This window comes from Meleagris gallopavo, chromosome 12 (genome assembly GCF_905368555.1).
Source record: "Meleagris gallopavo chromosome 12, MGAL_WU_HG_1.1, whole genome shotgun sequence".
NCBI lineage: Eukaryota > Metazoa > Chordata > Aves > Galliformes > Phasianidae > Meleagris > Meleagris gallopavo.
Genome location: NC_139415.1, coordinates 19,317,038 through 19,334,077, shown reverse-complemented (window position 1 = coordinate 19,334,077; position 17,040 = coordinate 19,317,038). Strand labels below are relative to the sequence as shown.

Here is a 17,040-nt window from a genome sequence, read left to right as displayed (position 1 = left end):
CCACAGCAAACCCCCCCCCACCCCACAGCAAACCCCCCCCCACAGCAAACCCCCCCCCACCCCACAGCGGAGCCTCATCTCCCCACCTCCAGCACTGCCCCCTGCCCGGGGCAGGAGGGCAGGAGCAGCCAGCAGCCCTCACCCCACACACGGGGAGCAGGACCCAGTGCTGACATTATTAATCATAAAAAGATTTGTAAAGCAATATTGCAATTCCATTTTATGTTCATATAATGAGGAGTGAAACCTGCTGATGGCAGCCGCTGATTGCAGAATTCCCAAAGAGAATACATTACACACTTTATCTCACATCTCACTGATTAGAATAAAACTCATTAGGAAGCACAAAGTCGGGCACTGCCAAGGAAGGCTCTGAGCACCCAGCACAGCCTCACACCAAGTGCTGGCACTGCCTGCTGCCCCTCCAGCCCAAAACCCCTCCCGGGTGCTGCCCATCATTAAGGTGCTATCTATCTCTGCCCAATTAATTCTAATTGCAGAATTGGAGGTTTGCTGGGTTGGGGGCAGCCCTGGAGCTGTGGGGCAGAGGGGCACAGTGCTGCACTGCCCCACACGTGGTGAGCCCAGGAGTGACCCACGGGGAGCGAGAGCAGAGCGCATCCCTGCACTCACTTGTAGAAGGCCTGGTTCTCTATGCCACACTTCCAGAGGTGCTTGCAGGCTTCCGGCGTTGGGGCGAAGTAGGTGAGGACAATTTTCTTTTCCTACAGCAGAAAGAAGTGTGTTGGCCACAGCAGTGGTGCCCAGGGCTGTGGGATGGTGGCAGCACAGAGAGCGTGGCCACAGCCGGGCAGGGGGACGGGGCAGCCCCAAATGGAAACGCACTCACCTCCTTCTGACTCACATACAGGTAGAACGTCTTCCCCTCGAACTTCATTTTGGTCACCTCATTCCTGAAGGGACAGGGATGTGCCGTTAGAGGCAGGGATGTGCCATGAGAGACTGCCCAGCCCCACTGGCACTCGTCCCCTCCCCAGGGCGCAGGGTCAGCCAGCACCAGCGCTGTGGGGCTGCTCACCACTTGATGAAGTGCACTCTCTTGTTCCCCTGCAGGACGACGAACCCAAAGGGGGTGAAGGCCAGGAACGCTGCATTGCCCGACACGTCCTGCAAGAGAACAGCAGCTCCTCAGCAGAGTGTCAGAGTGCCCAGCAGCAGCCAGGGCAGGCATAGAGCAATGGGCTGCAGCCGTGATCCTGCAGCAGCCTGTGCATGCACCAGCCCCACAGCCCTGCAGCCCCGTGTGCTGCTCCCAGCACGAAGCACAACGTGCAGTATCGCTCTCATCGATCCCATCAATTCACAAGTGAGCAATAAGTGAAGATGGTTACGTGCCTGACCAACCCTTTTGCTAATAATTAAACTGCATGATGGCAAAATCCCATTCAGTGTTGGAGCGGCCAGGCAGCACCGTGGCCATTTACAACCCATAATTAGTGTCATGAACAGAGCTGGGCAGTGCAGTCACTTAATCACAACAACGGGGCTCTGAGGAAGCACTCATTAACTGCCTTGGAGCTCATGCAAAGCGCAGAGCTGTGCTGGGCTCAGACAGCATTGCAGGGCGGCTGTGGGATGGGGAGCTGCAGCACATCCATGTGCACAGTGCGGGAGCAGCACGGGGCGTGTGGTGCACGGGAAGCAGCAGAAAGGGATCCTCGGGATGCGAGCAGAGAATAAGCCGGGTTCGCATCAAGATTGGATCACAATTCATTTCGATCTGCCAGGGGCAGACAGGTGAAACCAAAGAGCCCAAATCCTGCCCTACACAAAGCAAAGCACAGAGCTGAGCCACAGGCACGAGGAGTGCCACGGCGGGAGTACCTGGTCCTGCCTCAGCCTGGGAGCCCCTACCCCACTGCTGGGTATCGCAGGGCACGCACTGCCCAGAATAAGTGCTATCAGTGCAGAGCACTGCAGGAGCTGCTCCCCCAGCACCAGCTATCAGCAGCACCAGCACCAATGCTCACCCATGGCCCTGCCCAGTGCCAGCACCCAGCCCTGTGCTGCTGTGACCCCGCTCAGCCCAGCTCTGCGCCGGGTGCTGGGCAGCTCTCTCCGTGTGTTGGCTGTGAGTGGGGATTGACTCAGCCCAGCTCCTCCTGCTCTGCTCCCCGCATCCCCCTGTGTGTGATGGGGCTCTGGGGGAGCACAGCGTGGGGTCACTGAGAGTCGATAAAAGCTACTTCCAGCACAAAGCTCCGTCAGTACAGGAGTGCAGACAGGGAGGGGACTGTCCTGGTTACGAGTATGGTGGTGATGGGGCTGCGGTTGGAATGGGGGGGATCTCAGAGGTCTTTCCAACCTCAGTGGCCCTGTGGCACCCAGGTGCTGCCTCCTACAGCAGCGCTCCCAGCACCGCAGCGCAATGCCGGGTGACGCAGCCCCACGGACAGCAGTGGGAGCTCCTCTGCAGCACGTCAGCACAGAGGGAGCAGAGCAGCGTGGCTGCCAGAAGCGCTCACCTTGCAGGGGTGGGGGTCCACGCCGTAGGTCTCCAGGGTCTGCGCCTTCCTTAGGAAGTTCAGCTCAGAAGTGGCCGGCGTCTGCCCGCTGCGGGAGGGAGAAGGGAGAGGTGGGCGGCGTGCAGGGCAGAGCACGGCATGCACGCAGGTCCTGGCGTGGCACTGAGCCTTTACCTCAGCTCTGATTTGTGGATCTCCGCAATCTTCCTCTCCAGCTTCTCCGAGTGCTTGGGGAAGAACTGGAACTTGGAGCTGTAGCCCTCCGGATGCTTCCCGGGGTCGTAGTCACCAATCTCAGCTGGGGGGACAGAGGTGGTGAGCAGCCCCACTGTGGGCTTACTGCTCAGGCATTAGCCACACCATTCACCACCCCCCTCAGAGCCCCACAGCCCCAGTGCCCCAGGCAGTCGCATCGTACAGCCTGCACAGTACGATCACAGCCCTGCAGGACGGCCCTGGTGACATTTATATTCGAGGTGCAGCGATCTGTTGTAAGTGAAATAACGTAATCGGGACTCAGAGCGAAAAGCAGATTTATCTTGTCAGGAAGCATTACCTTGAAGGATATAGGCGGCCAGCAGCGCGGCGTCCGAGGTCTTGCAAAGGAGGCGGCCGTGGTAGAGGTCTCTTTTGATCTGCAGGAAGACTAAGTACCTGCAGACAGCAGAGAGCCGGTTGGCCAAGTGCAGCTTGCTTGGCCCGAGCAGGGCTGTCCCGGCTGCACACGCGTGCACTGCGCAGCCAGAGGCACTGCTGGCCCTGACCCACAGCCGGGGCCACGTCCCAGCCCAGCAGTGCTGAGGCTGAGCAGAGCTGCCCTGCTCACAGCACTGCCCTCTGGGTGCCGGCGCCTTTGAGCCACGTGACCCAAATTCTGGATTCAGGGTCCATTTCTGCCATCATTTCTGCACCCATTGTTTCCCCGGATCATCCCCAGTAGCGTGTTCTTAGATAATAAAACACGCAAGGTAATGAAACGGACCATGAAGGGAACTATCCTGCCAGCAGATCCCACAAGGACCAGAGGGCAACTGGGGGAGAGGTGCTGGGCAGGACAGGGAGGTGGGTGCACGGCGTGCAGCTCTGCTCTGAGGGTGCAGCAGGAGCAGCAGTGACACAGGCATTGTGCATGGTAGGCTGCGCTGGGTGGTAAAACAGCCCTTTTCACAGGCTGAGCACAAACCCAAACCCACGGCCCCACACCCCCTCACCTGGTGATCTCCTCCTTCAGCGCCGCAGGGTCCGTGGGGTAGAACTTGACACGGAAGCACATGGTGAAGGGTGGCTGGGCTGTGGGAACAGCAGCACCGTCACCAATCTGCCACCAAACCTCAGGACACAACCCTCCTCACCCTCCCCCCCGTCCACACAGGTCGGGCACTGACCCTCGTGTCCCCACGCACTGCAGGGACGGAAGGATGGGGCACACCGAGCTGTGCCACGCACCGCCCCACAGGACACTGCTCAGCCTTTTGCCTGTACTGGGAGCGATGCTTACCCCTCATCTGCTTCACGACCGACTTCGTGAACTCCAGCCAATGCTGAAATGAGAAAAGAAGGGATTGGAGCAGCTCTGTAACAAATGTCTGCCACCAGGAGCACTGATGGAACACTCTTTTGGAACCAGAAGCCCACGCAGGGGCAATCCCATGCCCAGCCCTGCCCACAGTGCGGCGGTGGGAGCAGCCCTGGGGACACTGCACAGATCAGGGTGGGCACACAGTGTGGGCAGGAGGAGCACAGGGCAGCCCAGCCCCACACGCTGCACACAGTGCAGCACCGGGCTGCAGCCACACCGCGGTGAGCTCTGCATGGGGCCTCTGTCACACCGCTCTGATCCGCTCACCCTCTGCTTGTCAGGGTCCACAAAGCGGATGCCAAAGTAGTCCTTCTCCAGCAGGTTCAGGTGGTGGCACAGGAGGTCGAACAGGTACTGCCCCTTGGCATCTCTCTGCAAGACAGGAACGGCATTGGCAGCGCAGCAGGGCTGGGGGAGCTGAGATACAGGGAGATGAAGGCACTAAACCTGCCACGTCAGGCTGGGGATGCAGCACAGCCACATGAGGACACCCTCTGCTCCCCAGCACTGCATCCCCGAGGCCATGCAGCCCCAGATGAGGGCTGACCCATCAGCGGTGGGATTAGCCCAGATGGATTGTAAAGCCGTGCGGTGCTGTGCACAACCCCCTCGCACTTACATTGATGTAACTGCTCCAGCATCCTTCCGTCTGATTTACGATCACACACTGTAAGTTCTAGCTCACAGAGCAACCCCCAGCTCCCGCCCCACACTGTGCCCCACACCGTGGTGCTGCTGGCCGGGCACTTTGGGTGTCTCAGGGTCCCATCAGTCAAAGCCAGGAGCAGAGGCAGAGCCCTGCACTCAGCATCACGCTGCCACAGCACTGTGACTGCTGACTGAGAGAGGGGCCACAGAGTCTCAGAATCACCAAGGCTGGAAAAGACCTCTCAGATCCCCACTGCCCCCATCCCACCATGCCCACTGCCACATCCCCACATCAGAGCAGCTGCTCACCCCCAGAGCCTCAACACAGCGCAGTGCCCAGCCTGCAACCCATGCCCTGCATTTTGCTCTATGTTTTTGGCACTGCACAGAGCAGGATGGAGCAGCAGAGCAGCGATGCCCCCAGCATCACGTGCTGCACAGCCCAAGGCCCTTTGTTTGCAGGATTTGCTTCTGCCTTTCCATACCCATCCGTACCCCAAATTGGCACTAGGACCTGCAGCACTGACACAAAGAGCCACACGGAGCACGAGACAGCAGCCCTCCATCTGCCAACAGTGCACAAATGCAAACGGCTTTACGGGGGGAGATGCTTCCTCTTTGATCTCTCTAACTTGAGTTAAACATATTCTAAATTAATCATTATGAGTCTGTCTTTCAGGAAATTATCTGAGCCGTCTTTGCAAATCAGAACTTGAAAGAGCTGTCTGTTGCGTAATAGCAGCTTAAGCATTCCGGTTTGATCTCTGTATGTTCTTACAAAGGAGGGTTTATGCTGGCCCAGCAGCATGGCAGCAGCCAGCTCAGTGCCACCAGCGCCCACAGCTGAGCGCTTGTTGCTTCCACCTCAGACTTCTGATGCATTTGAAGTCCTGAGGTGCTGCAGGGCTGCTGCAGGATGCTGAGACTGCCACCAGAACCAGGCAGCTCCTTGTTCCCAAGCTGTACTCTCGGTCCTTTTCTTCTCAGTTCAGAGGAGTTCAGACAACAAACCAAGCATGCTCAGACTGTGCAGGGATCACCCAAAGGCAGCCAGCAGCACTGTGTGCAGGGGATGCTGCAATGCACAGCATCCTGCCTGCAACTCCCATAAAACACACGGGATCACCACTCGCCATAGCACACGGGCAGGGTTTCTCACCCCAGTGCTGCCCATCCACCATTCACCAGGGGTTGGAACACAGGATGAACCAGATGCTGCCGGCCCCAGCAGCAGTGCTCTGTGGCACACGGCCCATCAATGGAGCAGGCACAGGGGCTGCTGTCACCCCACAGCACATCACAGCTGCACACAGCAGCTCGTGCTGCAGGAACAGCTCTGAGGCGGTGGGCACAGGGCCCTGTGGGTGCCAACCCAGCCTGGTGCTCCCAGTGCAGGGCTGAGCCCCTCGGGACTGGCTGAGAGCCTGTACTGCTCTGGAGAGCATCCATCGGGTAACGGGAACAGCAGAGCTCCGGAAAGACACGGACCAAAAAGCAGCAAGCATGAAATCTCAAAACTTTAAGAAGATTAAAGTAACCTTGCCTTCTTCGTTTTTCTAAGCTCCTCTGCCAAAATTAGGGTCACACACAGCTAAAATGAAATGAGTTAATAATAGCAGCTCATCTTCAACAAGCAGCGCTGGCTCATTCCCCTCCTGCTGCCCAGCTGAGCACCAGCACTGGAGCCTGACTACAGAATCACAGAGCCACTGAGGCTGGAGAAGACCTCTGAGACCCCCAAGCCCAACCCAGCTCATTTCTCCACGCCCCTAACTGCACCACGCAGAGCCACATCCCCACAGCTCGGGGATGGTGACCCCCGTCCTCCGCACAGCTTGTGCTCACCTCCCTTCTGGGGAAGGAACTTGCCCTGGCACACAACCTGAGCTGCCCCCTTCCTTCAGCCAGAGCTGTGTGCAGCGCCCTGCTTCATGCATCACTGCATGCCTCCGCTTTATTTCATTTAATTATCCTTCCAACATCCCAAATGTGTTACACTTCCTCACGTCATAAATCTCACGAAGCCGTATGGCACAGCGACCAGGGAACCGCTCACCCATGCGCTCTGGGGCAGAGACTCACACAGCCACTAAAACAGCACAGCTCAGTCCGTGAGCGCAGCCCGCATGGACACTCTGTGCCGGGGTGCACAGCTCCTTGCACAACCCTACAGCCCATGGCAGTGCCCGCTCCGGGGATTAAGCGCCGGATTTGGGGAACAAATAGCACAGCCTTCCTGCAGCTCCGGAGCCACGCTGTGGGGCCGGCCAGCCCCTGCTCCATCAGCTTAGGGGGAGATTATTTTTTAAAAGGAAACTGTCAAGAAAAGTCTGTTCTAAAAAGTGAAGTTGGAGCTTAAATCTCTTTGGCGGCAGCAGCTGAGCTGGGAAAGATCAAAGAGCCACAGCTCCGCTGCAGCACGAGGGGATTTTCGCTGGCAATTTGATGGCAATATGTGCTTTAAGTGCTTCATTTTCAACATTCGGCATTGTGCTGCGTGGGGCTGGGATTTACTGTCCCTCAGATGGAGTCAGCGTTCAGCCTGCAGGCTCTGGGAGGGCTCCGGGCAGCTCAGCCTGCAGAGTAAGCCGGCGCCTCATCAGAACTGCAGCATGGGGAAGAAAATGGGCAGAAACAGGCAAGAGCACCCCTCAAGCTGCAGGCATCCTTACAGCAGGTGGCCATCAGCACAGCAACTTCCCCACAGCAGCCCCAGGCCCTCCATGAGCAGCACGATCATGAGAGCATGTGCCTTGCTGTGAATTTGCTGTCTGCAATCCTTCTTCCCAGCTGACGTGGGCAGTTCTGTCTCCAGGACTTACCATGTGAGCTTGCAGCAATTGATAAAACCTTGGAGAAGGAAAGTGTAATGCTACAATGTGATGGAAAGTACAGTGATAACTGCAGAGTGGAAAAGTGTTTGGCTGTAGCAAATGAGAATAAGTCCAAATGCAGCAGCCATGGACACAGAAACAAAGGGGGGGGGGGGGGGAGGGAAAAAAAGCTGCTTACCTTTGGAAAGCCTCAGGTAGGCAGAGATCTCCAGAGAGATACCCTCACCTCCACTGCCAACCTTTAAATGAGGCCTGGGAAGGGGTGGATCCTGGCTCCAGCCCTCCCTGTCACTCAGCTGCATTGCATGAGCCTGAGCTGCCCTGGGCTGGCCCTGCCTTCCACCAGATGCTCCATCACTGCTGCAGGCTGAGACTCAGCATTTCTGCTACAGAAAGTTACCAGAAAGTGATTTCTGTAGCTGTAAACGCCAGCTGCTGGATTCCCCAGTTAACGCACAGCTGGGAGCAGGGCAGTGCTATAGGGCAGTGCCATAGGGGCAGGCAGTGCTGTGGGGGCAGGGCAGTGCTGGGCCGTGCTCAGTGCAGCTGCAGTGGCCCCCACTGTGCCCCCCGCTCCCCCCCACAGGGCCATCTGCTGCTGTTTCTCACAGCAGAATATTTATCAGTGAGTCACAATTAGGGATGAGTGTGACGAAGGTTTCTGCCAGAATGGGGAATTTAACACCATTCAAATATTTATCGTGGGTTACGTGCAGGGGAATTTTCCTCCCCTAAGCAGCCATGCAGGGTGCCGGGCTGCCCCACCGTCCTGCAGGAGGTGGGGGTTTGTTCTGCAGCCACCCAACGCCCAACTGCAGAGGAGGAGCACAGATTTGGCACAGCGCAGGGATGCTCAGCCCCAGGGCACCCCATGGCACAGCCTGGCCATGCCCACATCAGCATCTGGTCCTGGGGACACGGAAACCAGACTGGTTCTGCAAAGTCCCACTTATTCTCCAGCCCTGAGTGCAGCTCCAGAGCAACGCACACACAGAGACCTGCTGACAGATGCCTGTGTCCCCTTGCATTGTGCTGCCCGTTGCTGCTGCGCAACTTTCATGAATTAAATTCAGAACTTGTAAGTCTATAATTTAGAAGCACTGAAAACCTCTCTCCATAAAAGCAAATTGCCTTCTCCCATCGTTCAAGCTCATGTTTTCATTCATGTGAGCTTGGAGTGGCTCCATGTTTGCTCTTGTTTAAGTTGGCACTCCTTTTCCATGGGCGCACGGAGCGCTGCTGGTGCAGCGGATGGCGGTGCGTGCGAGGAACACACTCACAGCAGCCAGCTGACGATCAGGAATGCTCTGTCAGGAAGCGAGCCCTGCTTGCAGCACACAGCACAAACCCACAGACAACTGCATCTCTGCAGCTCTCACCTCAAGGGAGCACCTCAGAGACCCGTCGCAGCACCCTGGGGTCTGAAGGCACGATGAGATGCCCAGTGCTCGGTGCTAAGCATGGACTCCTGCTGTGGTGCGGAGCGGCTCCACCAACCACCCCCAGTGCTGCGGCCGTGGGCTGCAGATTGCTGCAGGACCCCAGTGCTGAGCGGTGCTCTTTGCAGCCAGCAGCTCCACGCACATCGCTGCTGGAGGGCAGGAACAGCGAGAAAAGAGAGCAACCAAAGCCAGGAGCTGTGCGTGCTGCTCGGCTCCAGGAAAGCACCTTTGGTTTTCCTGGCAACAGCCCCGAGGAGAAGCTTGCTTTCCTTCCAGCAGCTGAACGCAGCAAAACGCTCACAGGAGGGAAGAAAGAAACGTGTAAACGGGTCATAAATATTTACAGGCCATGAAAGTGAAGCGGGGCGCAGGCGGGAGCAGCGGCTGCAGCACTGCACAGCCCAGCACCTCCTGCTGCCCTGGGCTGAGCGCGGCTCAGACACAGCTGGGCGCAGCGCTGGGACCCACACAGCCCCACAGCAGCTCACAGCACTCGGCCGTGGCACGGCAGGACCACGGCTCACTGGCGGGTATGAAGTGAGTGTACCTGGGCTCCTCTGGGGGATGCAGTCAGGGACTGACATGAGAACAGGCTCTGATTTACCGAGCTCTGTGTCTCTGCTCCTGGGCATCAAGGAAGGTGGCATTTTTATAACCACGCCATCACTTCACTGCAGGACTGTTAATCCTCCCCAGAGGTGATTTCCCAGGGAAACGGAGGAGGGCAATTTAAGACATAAACGATCCACACTAATCCAGGGCAGGCAGCGAAAACTTCCATAAATCCGACACTGCTGTTGGCAGGAGGCATGATATGGGCATGAGCATCGCGTGATGCAAATCTTCCTGATGACAGTGTTATTTTACCCCTAACATTGTGAAATCAATTTCAGCTGATGTGCTGGGCGCCGTGCAAGGAGAACAGTGTGTCAGCTCCCTCCGCCTGCCCTGGTCCTGCAGCCCTCTGCCCTCGGTACGATGCTAACCATGATTAGCACCACTGCAGCCAGACCCGGCTCTCCTGCTCCTAATCAGTGCCCACGCAGGCATTAAGTGCCAGCCCCTCCACCTGTCCAGAGCCAGGCACAGTGCTGCTGCCATACACCTGGTGTGCAGGGCACCGAGCTCTGGGTGCCAAATGCATCACGTAGGCCACACATTGGCCATGGAGGAGCCACGGGGACCCACACTGCCCTGGCTTTGTCCCCATCCTGCACAGCCCCACACAGCTCAGGGTCAGTTTGGTGCACCGCTGGTGTTGTGCTTGACAAAGCAGGAGAAAATTCTACGATTCCACGGTTCCATGGTTCTATGGATCTAAGAGCACGTGCAGGGCTGGCAGGGCATGGAGAGGGGATGGCACTGGGGCCAGGCAGTGCTTTCCTTAAACTAAAGCTCAAAAAAGATCTCACTCCTTCCAGGCAGCAGTCACATGCCAACGTCACATATGACCTTTTCAGATTAACCTAAGAGGGCAAAAAGCATTTTCTTAGGAGCGTGATGTGGGGAATGGTGATGTGGGCCGACATCTCCCCGACAGCGCCCGCGGGACGCGGAGCAGCGCCGTGTAGCACAGCGCACATCGGGGGCTGCAGCCCTGGGGAGGGGGCACTGCTGAGGTCCCGCCTGGACGCCGCCCCTCACCGCAGAGCCCCTGGGAGCCGGATCCTGCCGGGAGCGGAGCGCAGACGCAGTGACACGGCCCCGCAGCTGGGCCGGCTCTGGGTTGGCATCTGTGGGAGGGATGCTCCGTGGGACACGGGTGGAGAATTGGAATGAAAACCGCAGTTCCTGCATTTTCCAGCCTGGGGAGGGCAGCACGGCCCCAGGCTCGCCCCTCCTGCTGCAGTGGGGCCGCGCACCAGAAGAGCGAACGGAACGCAGCAGAAGCGCCATCCCGTTCCCCAGCGCATATAATCCGTGCTGCCGGCATGGCAGGCACTCTGTTTCTTTCATCCCTATCTACATTAATCTAATTCCACGCGTAGCGCGGGCACCACGATGCCGAGCGCTGGGTGTGTGGGCTCAGACAGCGGCTGGGGAGGGGACGGAGCCGACACGGCACAGCGGGACCGGTGCGCGCTGCTGTGCTGCCTTCACGCAGTGCACTTGTTTACTTTCCATATCAAAAAGCGACAGAATAAAGGATCCTCATCTCCAATCGACAACAAAACGCTTGACAAAGCGTTGCGTTTAGAGATGAGAGACTGCAGCGGGGCGGGCTGACATTTAGAGGAGTGCTCGTGCTGCATTTGCACAAAAGAAGAGCGGCGGCGGCACAGCAGAGCGGCAGCGCTGGGCGGGGGGGGCCTCGGGCTGCCGGCAGCCCCCGCCATGGCAGCGCAGCCAAGGGCATCGGGATGAGGGGAGGCACAAATGTGGGATAAAGCCCAGCATGGTAAGGGAGGGCAGAGCACATTGCAGAGCTGCACCCCGAGCTGGGGCCGGCAGCGGCCACGGAGCTGCGGTGGGAAAGGGGCACGGAGGCAGCAGCCACGTCCCAGGTGTTGCCCACTGCCAGCAACAGGGAGAGGCGCACGGGGAGCTGGCTGCCAGCTGCTGCTGTGACAGGTCTGCACAACCCGCAGTCACTGCAGGTCTGAAAGCTTAAAGGCTGCATTCTCCCATTTTATGGTGCATCCAGCAGTAATGCAGCCCTGCCTCGAAGCCACGGGGACGCGGTCAGTGTGCACTCAGTGCCAAGGCCGCAGCCAGCAGTGCACACGCACCCGGGCACAGCGGTGCCACTGAGACACGTGGCTCCATGCAGCCCCACGGCAGCACCGTGCCCAGATGGGAGCAGCGAGGTGCCACTGTCCCAGCTCGGCTTGGTCCCACCCTGCACAGCCCTCACAGTGCTCAGCCCCGCTCCTGGACCGAATGCTGTGGGAGCCGCACCGCAGCCAGGCTCAGCGGGTGAGCACTGCACAGCTTAATAGAAGGAGACTTCCAGCGGAGGGCCTGATTGAAGCTGACACGATTGGCTCAGCACCAAACACTGCACTACTCCATCTGCAACAGCCCCGTGGTAAATCCACAGCTCTGCTCTGCTCCCCGGCACCACGCAGCAGCTTCCTGCGCCCACCAGGATGCACCTCCCCAGGCTCTGACTCGGCAGGAGCGTTGCCATCAGGCACAGCCCATGTGAGTTCCCTTGGAACGACCCCACACAGCAGCTCCTGAGCCCCCTGGGACCTCAGGTGGGGAGCTGTGCCAACCCGCAGTGGGGGAGCTGCTGTAATCTCAGCCCCTTCAGCAGTGTGAGATGAAGGAGACGGAGCTGCCGCTCTCTGCGTGGGCTCCCGAGGTTATATTAAAGCACAGGCCCAGGAGTAGAAACAAAAATAGTGACAGAAACAAAGCTCTGTGCCCACATCGTCAGATCCAATCACATCCAGGCTGAGGAGCATCCCTGGGGTCCCAGCTCCTGCTCTGGGGGCCGACTGCTGCCCTCCACAGCGCCCCGGGAACAGAGAGCCCTTCTCCTTTCAGCCACAAACAGCTGCTCAGTGGGAGAAATAAAGATCATCCAATAAATCAAGCACATGCTAGCTCCAGCAGCCTTCGACCTTGCAGAGTTGTGGGATGCTGTTATTTGGGAACTGGTTCTCCACCCCCCAAAAGCCCACGGCATGGAGGTCACTCCGGTGCTGGTCCTGCTCTGCAGCCCTGGTGCGCACCAGAGTCCCATCTCCATGGCAATGAACCGAGGCTGGGGGCCTCACAGCACTCCTTGCAGTACGGGAGGGCTCCCTAAAGGTTCCACCTCCACGCCCTCCTATGGAAACATGCACTTGAAGTATTACTGGAATATAAATTAATCTGATTTGCTCCACAACAAACAGCCGCATGAATAACGAGCGGCGCCGTGCATTCCAGAGCCCCTGCAATTATGAGCAAACCTGCAATTAGGTACTGCTGTTTGCATGCAAAGCGTGAGGTTCAAACCGTTAATTTGAATGGAGGTCTCAATGAAATGGGCTTTGAGAAGGTCTGTAACGGAGTAAACCACCTGGATTCAGAGATTAGTTGTCTTCTCAAACACAGCAATGAAAGGAAGCGCGATGAAACCATTCCTCACTGCAGGTGCTGCTGGGTCTGCCTTGGGCAGAGCGCTGAGCCCAGTGCTTGGAGCAGGACATCAATTGGCTTCCCTTCCTCCTGCAGCACTCTGCTGCCTGGCGGCGAGCAGGCGGCTATGGGCAGCACAAAGCTCCATGCTGACATGGGGTAAAGGGCTGGGAGCAGCCCCAGCACCCTAAGCAGCCCCAGCACCCCAAGCAGCCCGAGAAACATGCAACCCCAGCACCCTGAGCAGCCCCAGCACCTCATGCATCTCCCTGAGCCACCATGCCACATAACACTGGGCCTCAGAGGCAGCAGCATGTGCTGAGGGGTGAAGGCACTCAGAGCCAGACAAAGGCTCCAGCCCCACGTGTAGGAGCACCCCAGGCTGCCACTGCCCTCCTGGTTGTGCAGAAGAATCCGGTCATGAAACCATCTCCAAAGGAGCCCGCCGCTCACTTTACATGCCTGCAGCTCCCAGGCACAGCCCTGCTCCGGGCACCCCGCACAGCCCCAATTACTCACATTAACGAGGCCCCGCAGCCCGTATCAGCCATATTTACCTTCTTAATTAAAGATGGCAGCAATAAACATGAAATACGGACAAAGAAGATTTTAATAAATGCTGCCTCCGGGAGCTGCTGTATCCCCGAGAGCCGAGCGGGAAGCACTGCCTATCACAGGTTGCATAGTTACGAAATTAAAACAATATATTGCCACATAAAAGTGATATTAAACATAATTATCCTGAGTCAGGCTGGGGTTGGGCTGAGCACGCCGTGGGGCAGCAGCACTCACAGCTGTTCCTGCCAGGAGCCCATTCAGAGCTGAGACAGTGGGGCACAGTGTGGGGCACCATGCTGGATCGGCCCCATGGAGCTGCACCAGGGGGCAGGTCTGGAGCACACAGCATCCCCTCCTGCACACTGCATCCCCTCCTGCACACTGCATCCCCTCCTGCACACAGCGTCCCCTCCTGCACACTGCATCCCCTCCTGCACACAGCATCCCCTCCTGCACACTGCATCCCCTCCTGCACACAGCATCCCCTCCTGCACACTGCATCCCCTCCTGCACACAGCATCCCCTCCTGCACACTGCATCCCCTCCTGCACACAGCATCCCCTCCTGCACACTGCATCCCCTCCTGCACACTGCATCCCCTCCTGCACACTGCATCCCCTCCTGCACACAGCATCCCCTCCTGCACACAGCATCCCCTCCTGCACACAGCATCCCCTCCTGCACACTGCATCCCCTCCTGCACACTGCGTCCCCTCCTGCACACTGCATCCCCTCCTGCACACAGCATCCCCTCCTGCACACTGCATCCCCTCCTGCACACTGCATCCCCTCCTGCACACAGCATCCCCTCCTGCACACAGCATCCCCTCCTGCACACAGCATCCCCTCCTGCACACTGCATCCCCTCCTGCACACAGCATCCCCTCCTGCACACTGCATCCCCTCCTGCACACTGCATCCCCTCCTGCACACAGCATCCCTTCCTGTACACAGCATCCCCTCCTGCACATGGCTTTTCCGCAGATGTTCCTCATCCCGGTCACAGAATTCAAGGTGACCAAATCTGAAATAATTATCAATGTCTAATTAGCTTCTTGCTGCCCTGCGGAGCTGCAGGGCACGGACCCAGCTCGCTGCTCTGTGCTGGATGATGGAGTTCAAACCTTTGTGTTCAAGAGGAGCGAGCTCTCAGCTGATTCAGGGTTAGGATTTACATCACGGTTTTGTGGGGATGGGAACTGTCTGTCCCTTCAGGTCTGTACTGTTCCCCTTACAGCCAGAAACCCATCTCATAGAGCCATAGAATTGCTCAGGGTCTGTGAGTGATACCTCCGGAAAGGGAAGCTCCAAAAGCCCAAAGGAAAACAGCACTTTGCCCCAAACCAACCCAACATCAACATCCTCCCAGGTGAGCCCTGCCCATAGGGAAACAAAGGCAGCGCCAATCCTCCTGTGGGGGGTCAGATGCAGCCGTGCTGCAGAGAGATGAACCCTGTTGGATCTATTTCATTTTTTTATGATGAGCTTAAAAGATTGGTCAATAAAGGCAACAGCATTGATTTAATATATACATACTTCACGAGACATCTAACCTGGTGTTGCACGGCATTTTGACTAAACACTAGAAGGGTACAAACCCAACACAACACACGTGAATTGGATTCCCAATGGGGGCCTCCAGAAATGGGTCCAACCCCAGTGCCCACCTCCAGGGCCTGCGCTGCCACGAGGTCTGCAGGCACAGAGCAGCACCCGGCATGTTGCCAGCCCTGCCGGGCAGATTGAACCCACATGGAAAAGAAGCATTGCTCCCTGCCAGACGGAGTGCCTGCACCTGGGGATGGGGAGCGCATGCCTCCTTCATTAGGGTATGAAGTACTGCTGCTGGGGGCAGAAGGGGAGGCTGCAAGGATGGGGATGCCAGGGGGTGTCACCAGGAGGGCTGACAGCAGGGAGCTGCCAAGGACTTTCCCCTGCCAGGGCTGCAACATGCAGGATAAAATCCAGCAGGACTGAAGCACATCATTGTTTATTTCTGCTAAAAGGGATTTGTTAAAGCTTGTGGAGCACAGTTTGGGGGATGTTCTTTGGGGTCAGGGTTAGAGCAAAGGTTTTGACACCAGCAGAGAAAGCTCAGCCCGTGTCTGACAGCATGGAGACGGGAACATCCTCACACGGGAGCTCGAACCCACAGCTCTGCACAACCCACAACCCCAGCTCCTGCTCCCCAGTCACAGACGCTGTGACTCAGCAGCCAACACCGTCCTGCAGGAGCAGCGCTGCTCCACGGCTCCCAGAGCTGCCAGCAGCTCCCACACAGCAGTGCAGTGCGGTGCAGAGGGTGCAGGCAGGGTGCACGGGGCAGTGCTGCTGCTGGGAGCTGAGTGCTGCAGTGCTCTGCGCCCCTGCCAGCACACAGACACAGCGCTGCGCTCCGGCAGCTGCGGCGACAATATCTGCTGATTATTTACACGCGGTGTAGCATATGGCCCCCAGCAATAACGGCACGCCAAGCAGTCTGTTAAGGCTGTTCTGCTCCGTCCTCAGCAGCCCTCTGCACCCGGCAGCAGTGCAGATCGCTATTAATCACCTTCCCTGCTCTGCTCCACCGCGGGAGCCTGTCCAACAGGGGTGCTGAAACCATTGGTCCACGATGGACCCACGTTACAGCTACCAGTGACATCCCTCCTTATTTCATTATTACTGATATTTAATGCTTCTGCATAACGCTGCATGTGGCTGCGGGCACACCAATGTGATCTGCCTGCTGCCTGTTGCCAGAGCCCTGCTTGCTGCAGCATTATTCCCCCCCTTTAGAAGATGAAAATAAAGCACAAAATGGAGTTTTCATATGCAAATGGTACCATCTGTGTGGGTTAAGGGGCTGCACCTTCCAAGTAGCACGAGGCACAGAAAGGCCGTTGATGTGCATGCAGGGGCTGGGCAGCACACATGGCATTGTACCGCATCACAGTGCACTGCACTGCATCCTACTGCATCACACTGCACCACATCACATTGCACCACGTCTCACACCACATTGCACTGCGTCACACTGCACCCCATGGCACTGCATGACACCCCATAGCATCACACTGCACCCCACGGCAGTGCATGGCATCCCATGGCATCACACTGCACCCATGGCACTGCATCGCACCCCATGGCATTACACTGCACCCATGGCACTGCATGACACCCCATAGCATCACACTGCACCCCACGGCAGTGCATGGCATCCCATGGCATCACACTGCACCCATGGCACTGCATCGCACCCCATGGCATCACACTGCACCCATGGCACTGCATCGCACCCCATGGCATCACACTGCACCCCATGGCACTGCATGGCACCCCATGGCATCACACTGCACCCATGGCACTGCATCGCACCCCATGGCATCACACTGCACCCATGACACTGCATCGCACCCCATGGCATCACACTGCACCCCATG

The 17,040-nt window shown here is 57.8% G+C and overlaps 1 protein-coding gene across 3 annotated transcripts in view; it reads right to left on the bottom strand.

Moving 5' to 3' along the window:
- FRMD5 (FERM domain containing 5) overlaps positions 1 to 17,040 on the bottom strand; it is a 40,203-nt gene that overhangs the window by 4,123 nt on the left and 19,040 nt on the right. For 2 of the 3 annotated variants that reach the window (XM_085234480.1, XM_085234479.1), the window contains exons 2-10: positions 4,333 to 4,437; positions 3,985 to 4,027; positions 3,698 to 3,776; positions 3,043 to 3,140; positions 2,661 to 2,784; positions 2,487 to 2,574; positions 1,040 to 1,128; positions 851 to 914; positions 634 to 725 (exon numbers count right to left, since the gene is read on the bottom strand). In XM_085234480.1, the coding sequence (XP_085090606.1) occupies positions 634 to 725; positions 851 to 914; positions 1,040 to 1,128; positions 2,487 to 2,574; positions 2,661 to 2,784; positions 3,043 to 3,140; positions 3,698 to 3,776; positions 3,985 to 4,027; positions 4,333 to 4,437 (782 nt within the window). Of the gene's footprint in view, positions 1 to 633; positions 726 to 850; positions 915 to 1,039; positions 1,129 to 2,486; positions 2,575 to 2,660; positions 2,785 to 3,042; positions 3,141 to 3,697; positions 3,777 to 3,984; positions 4,028 to 4,332; positions 4,438 to 7,725; positions 7,928 to 17,040 lie in introns of those variants that run through there. The other variant, XM_019619616.3, reaches the window with a different exon arrangement.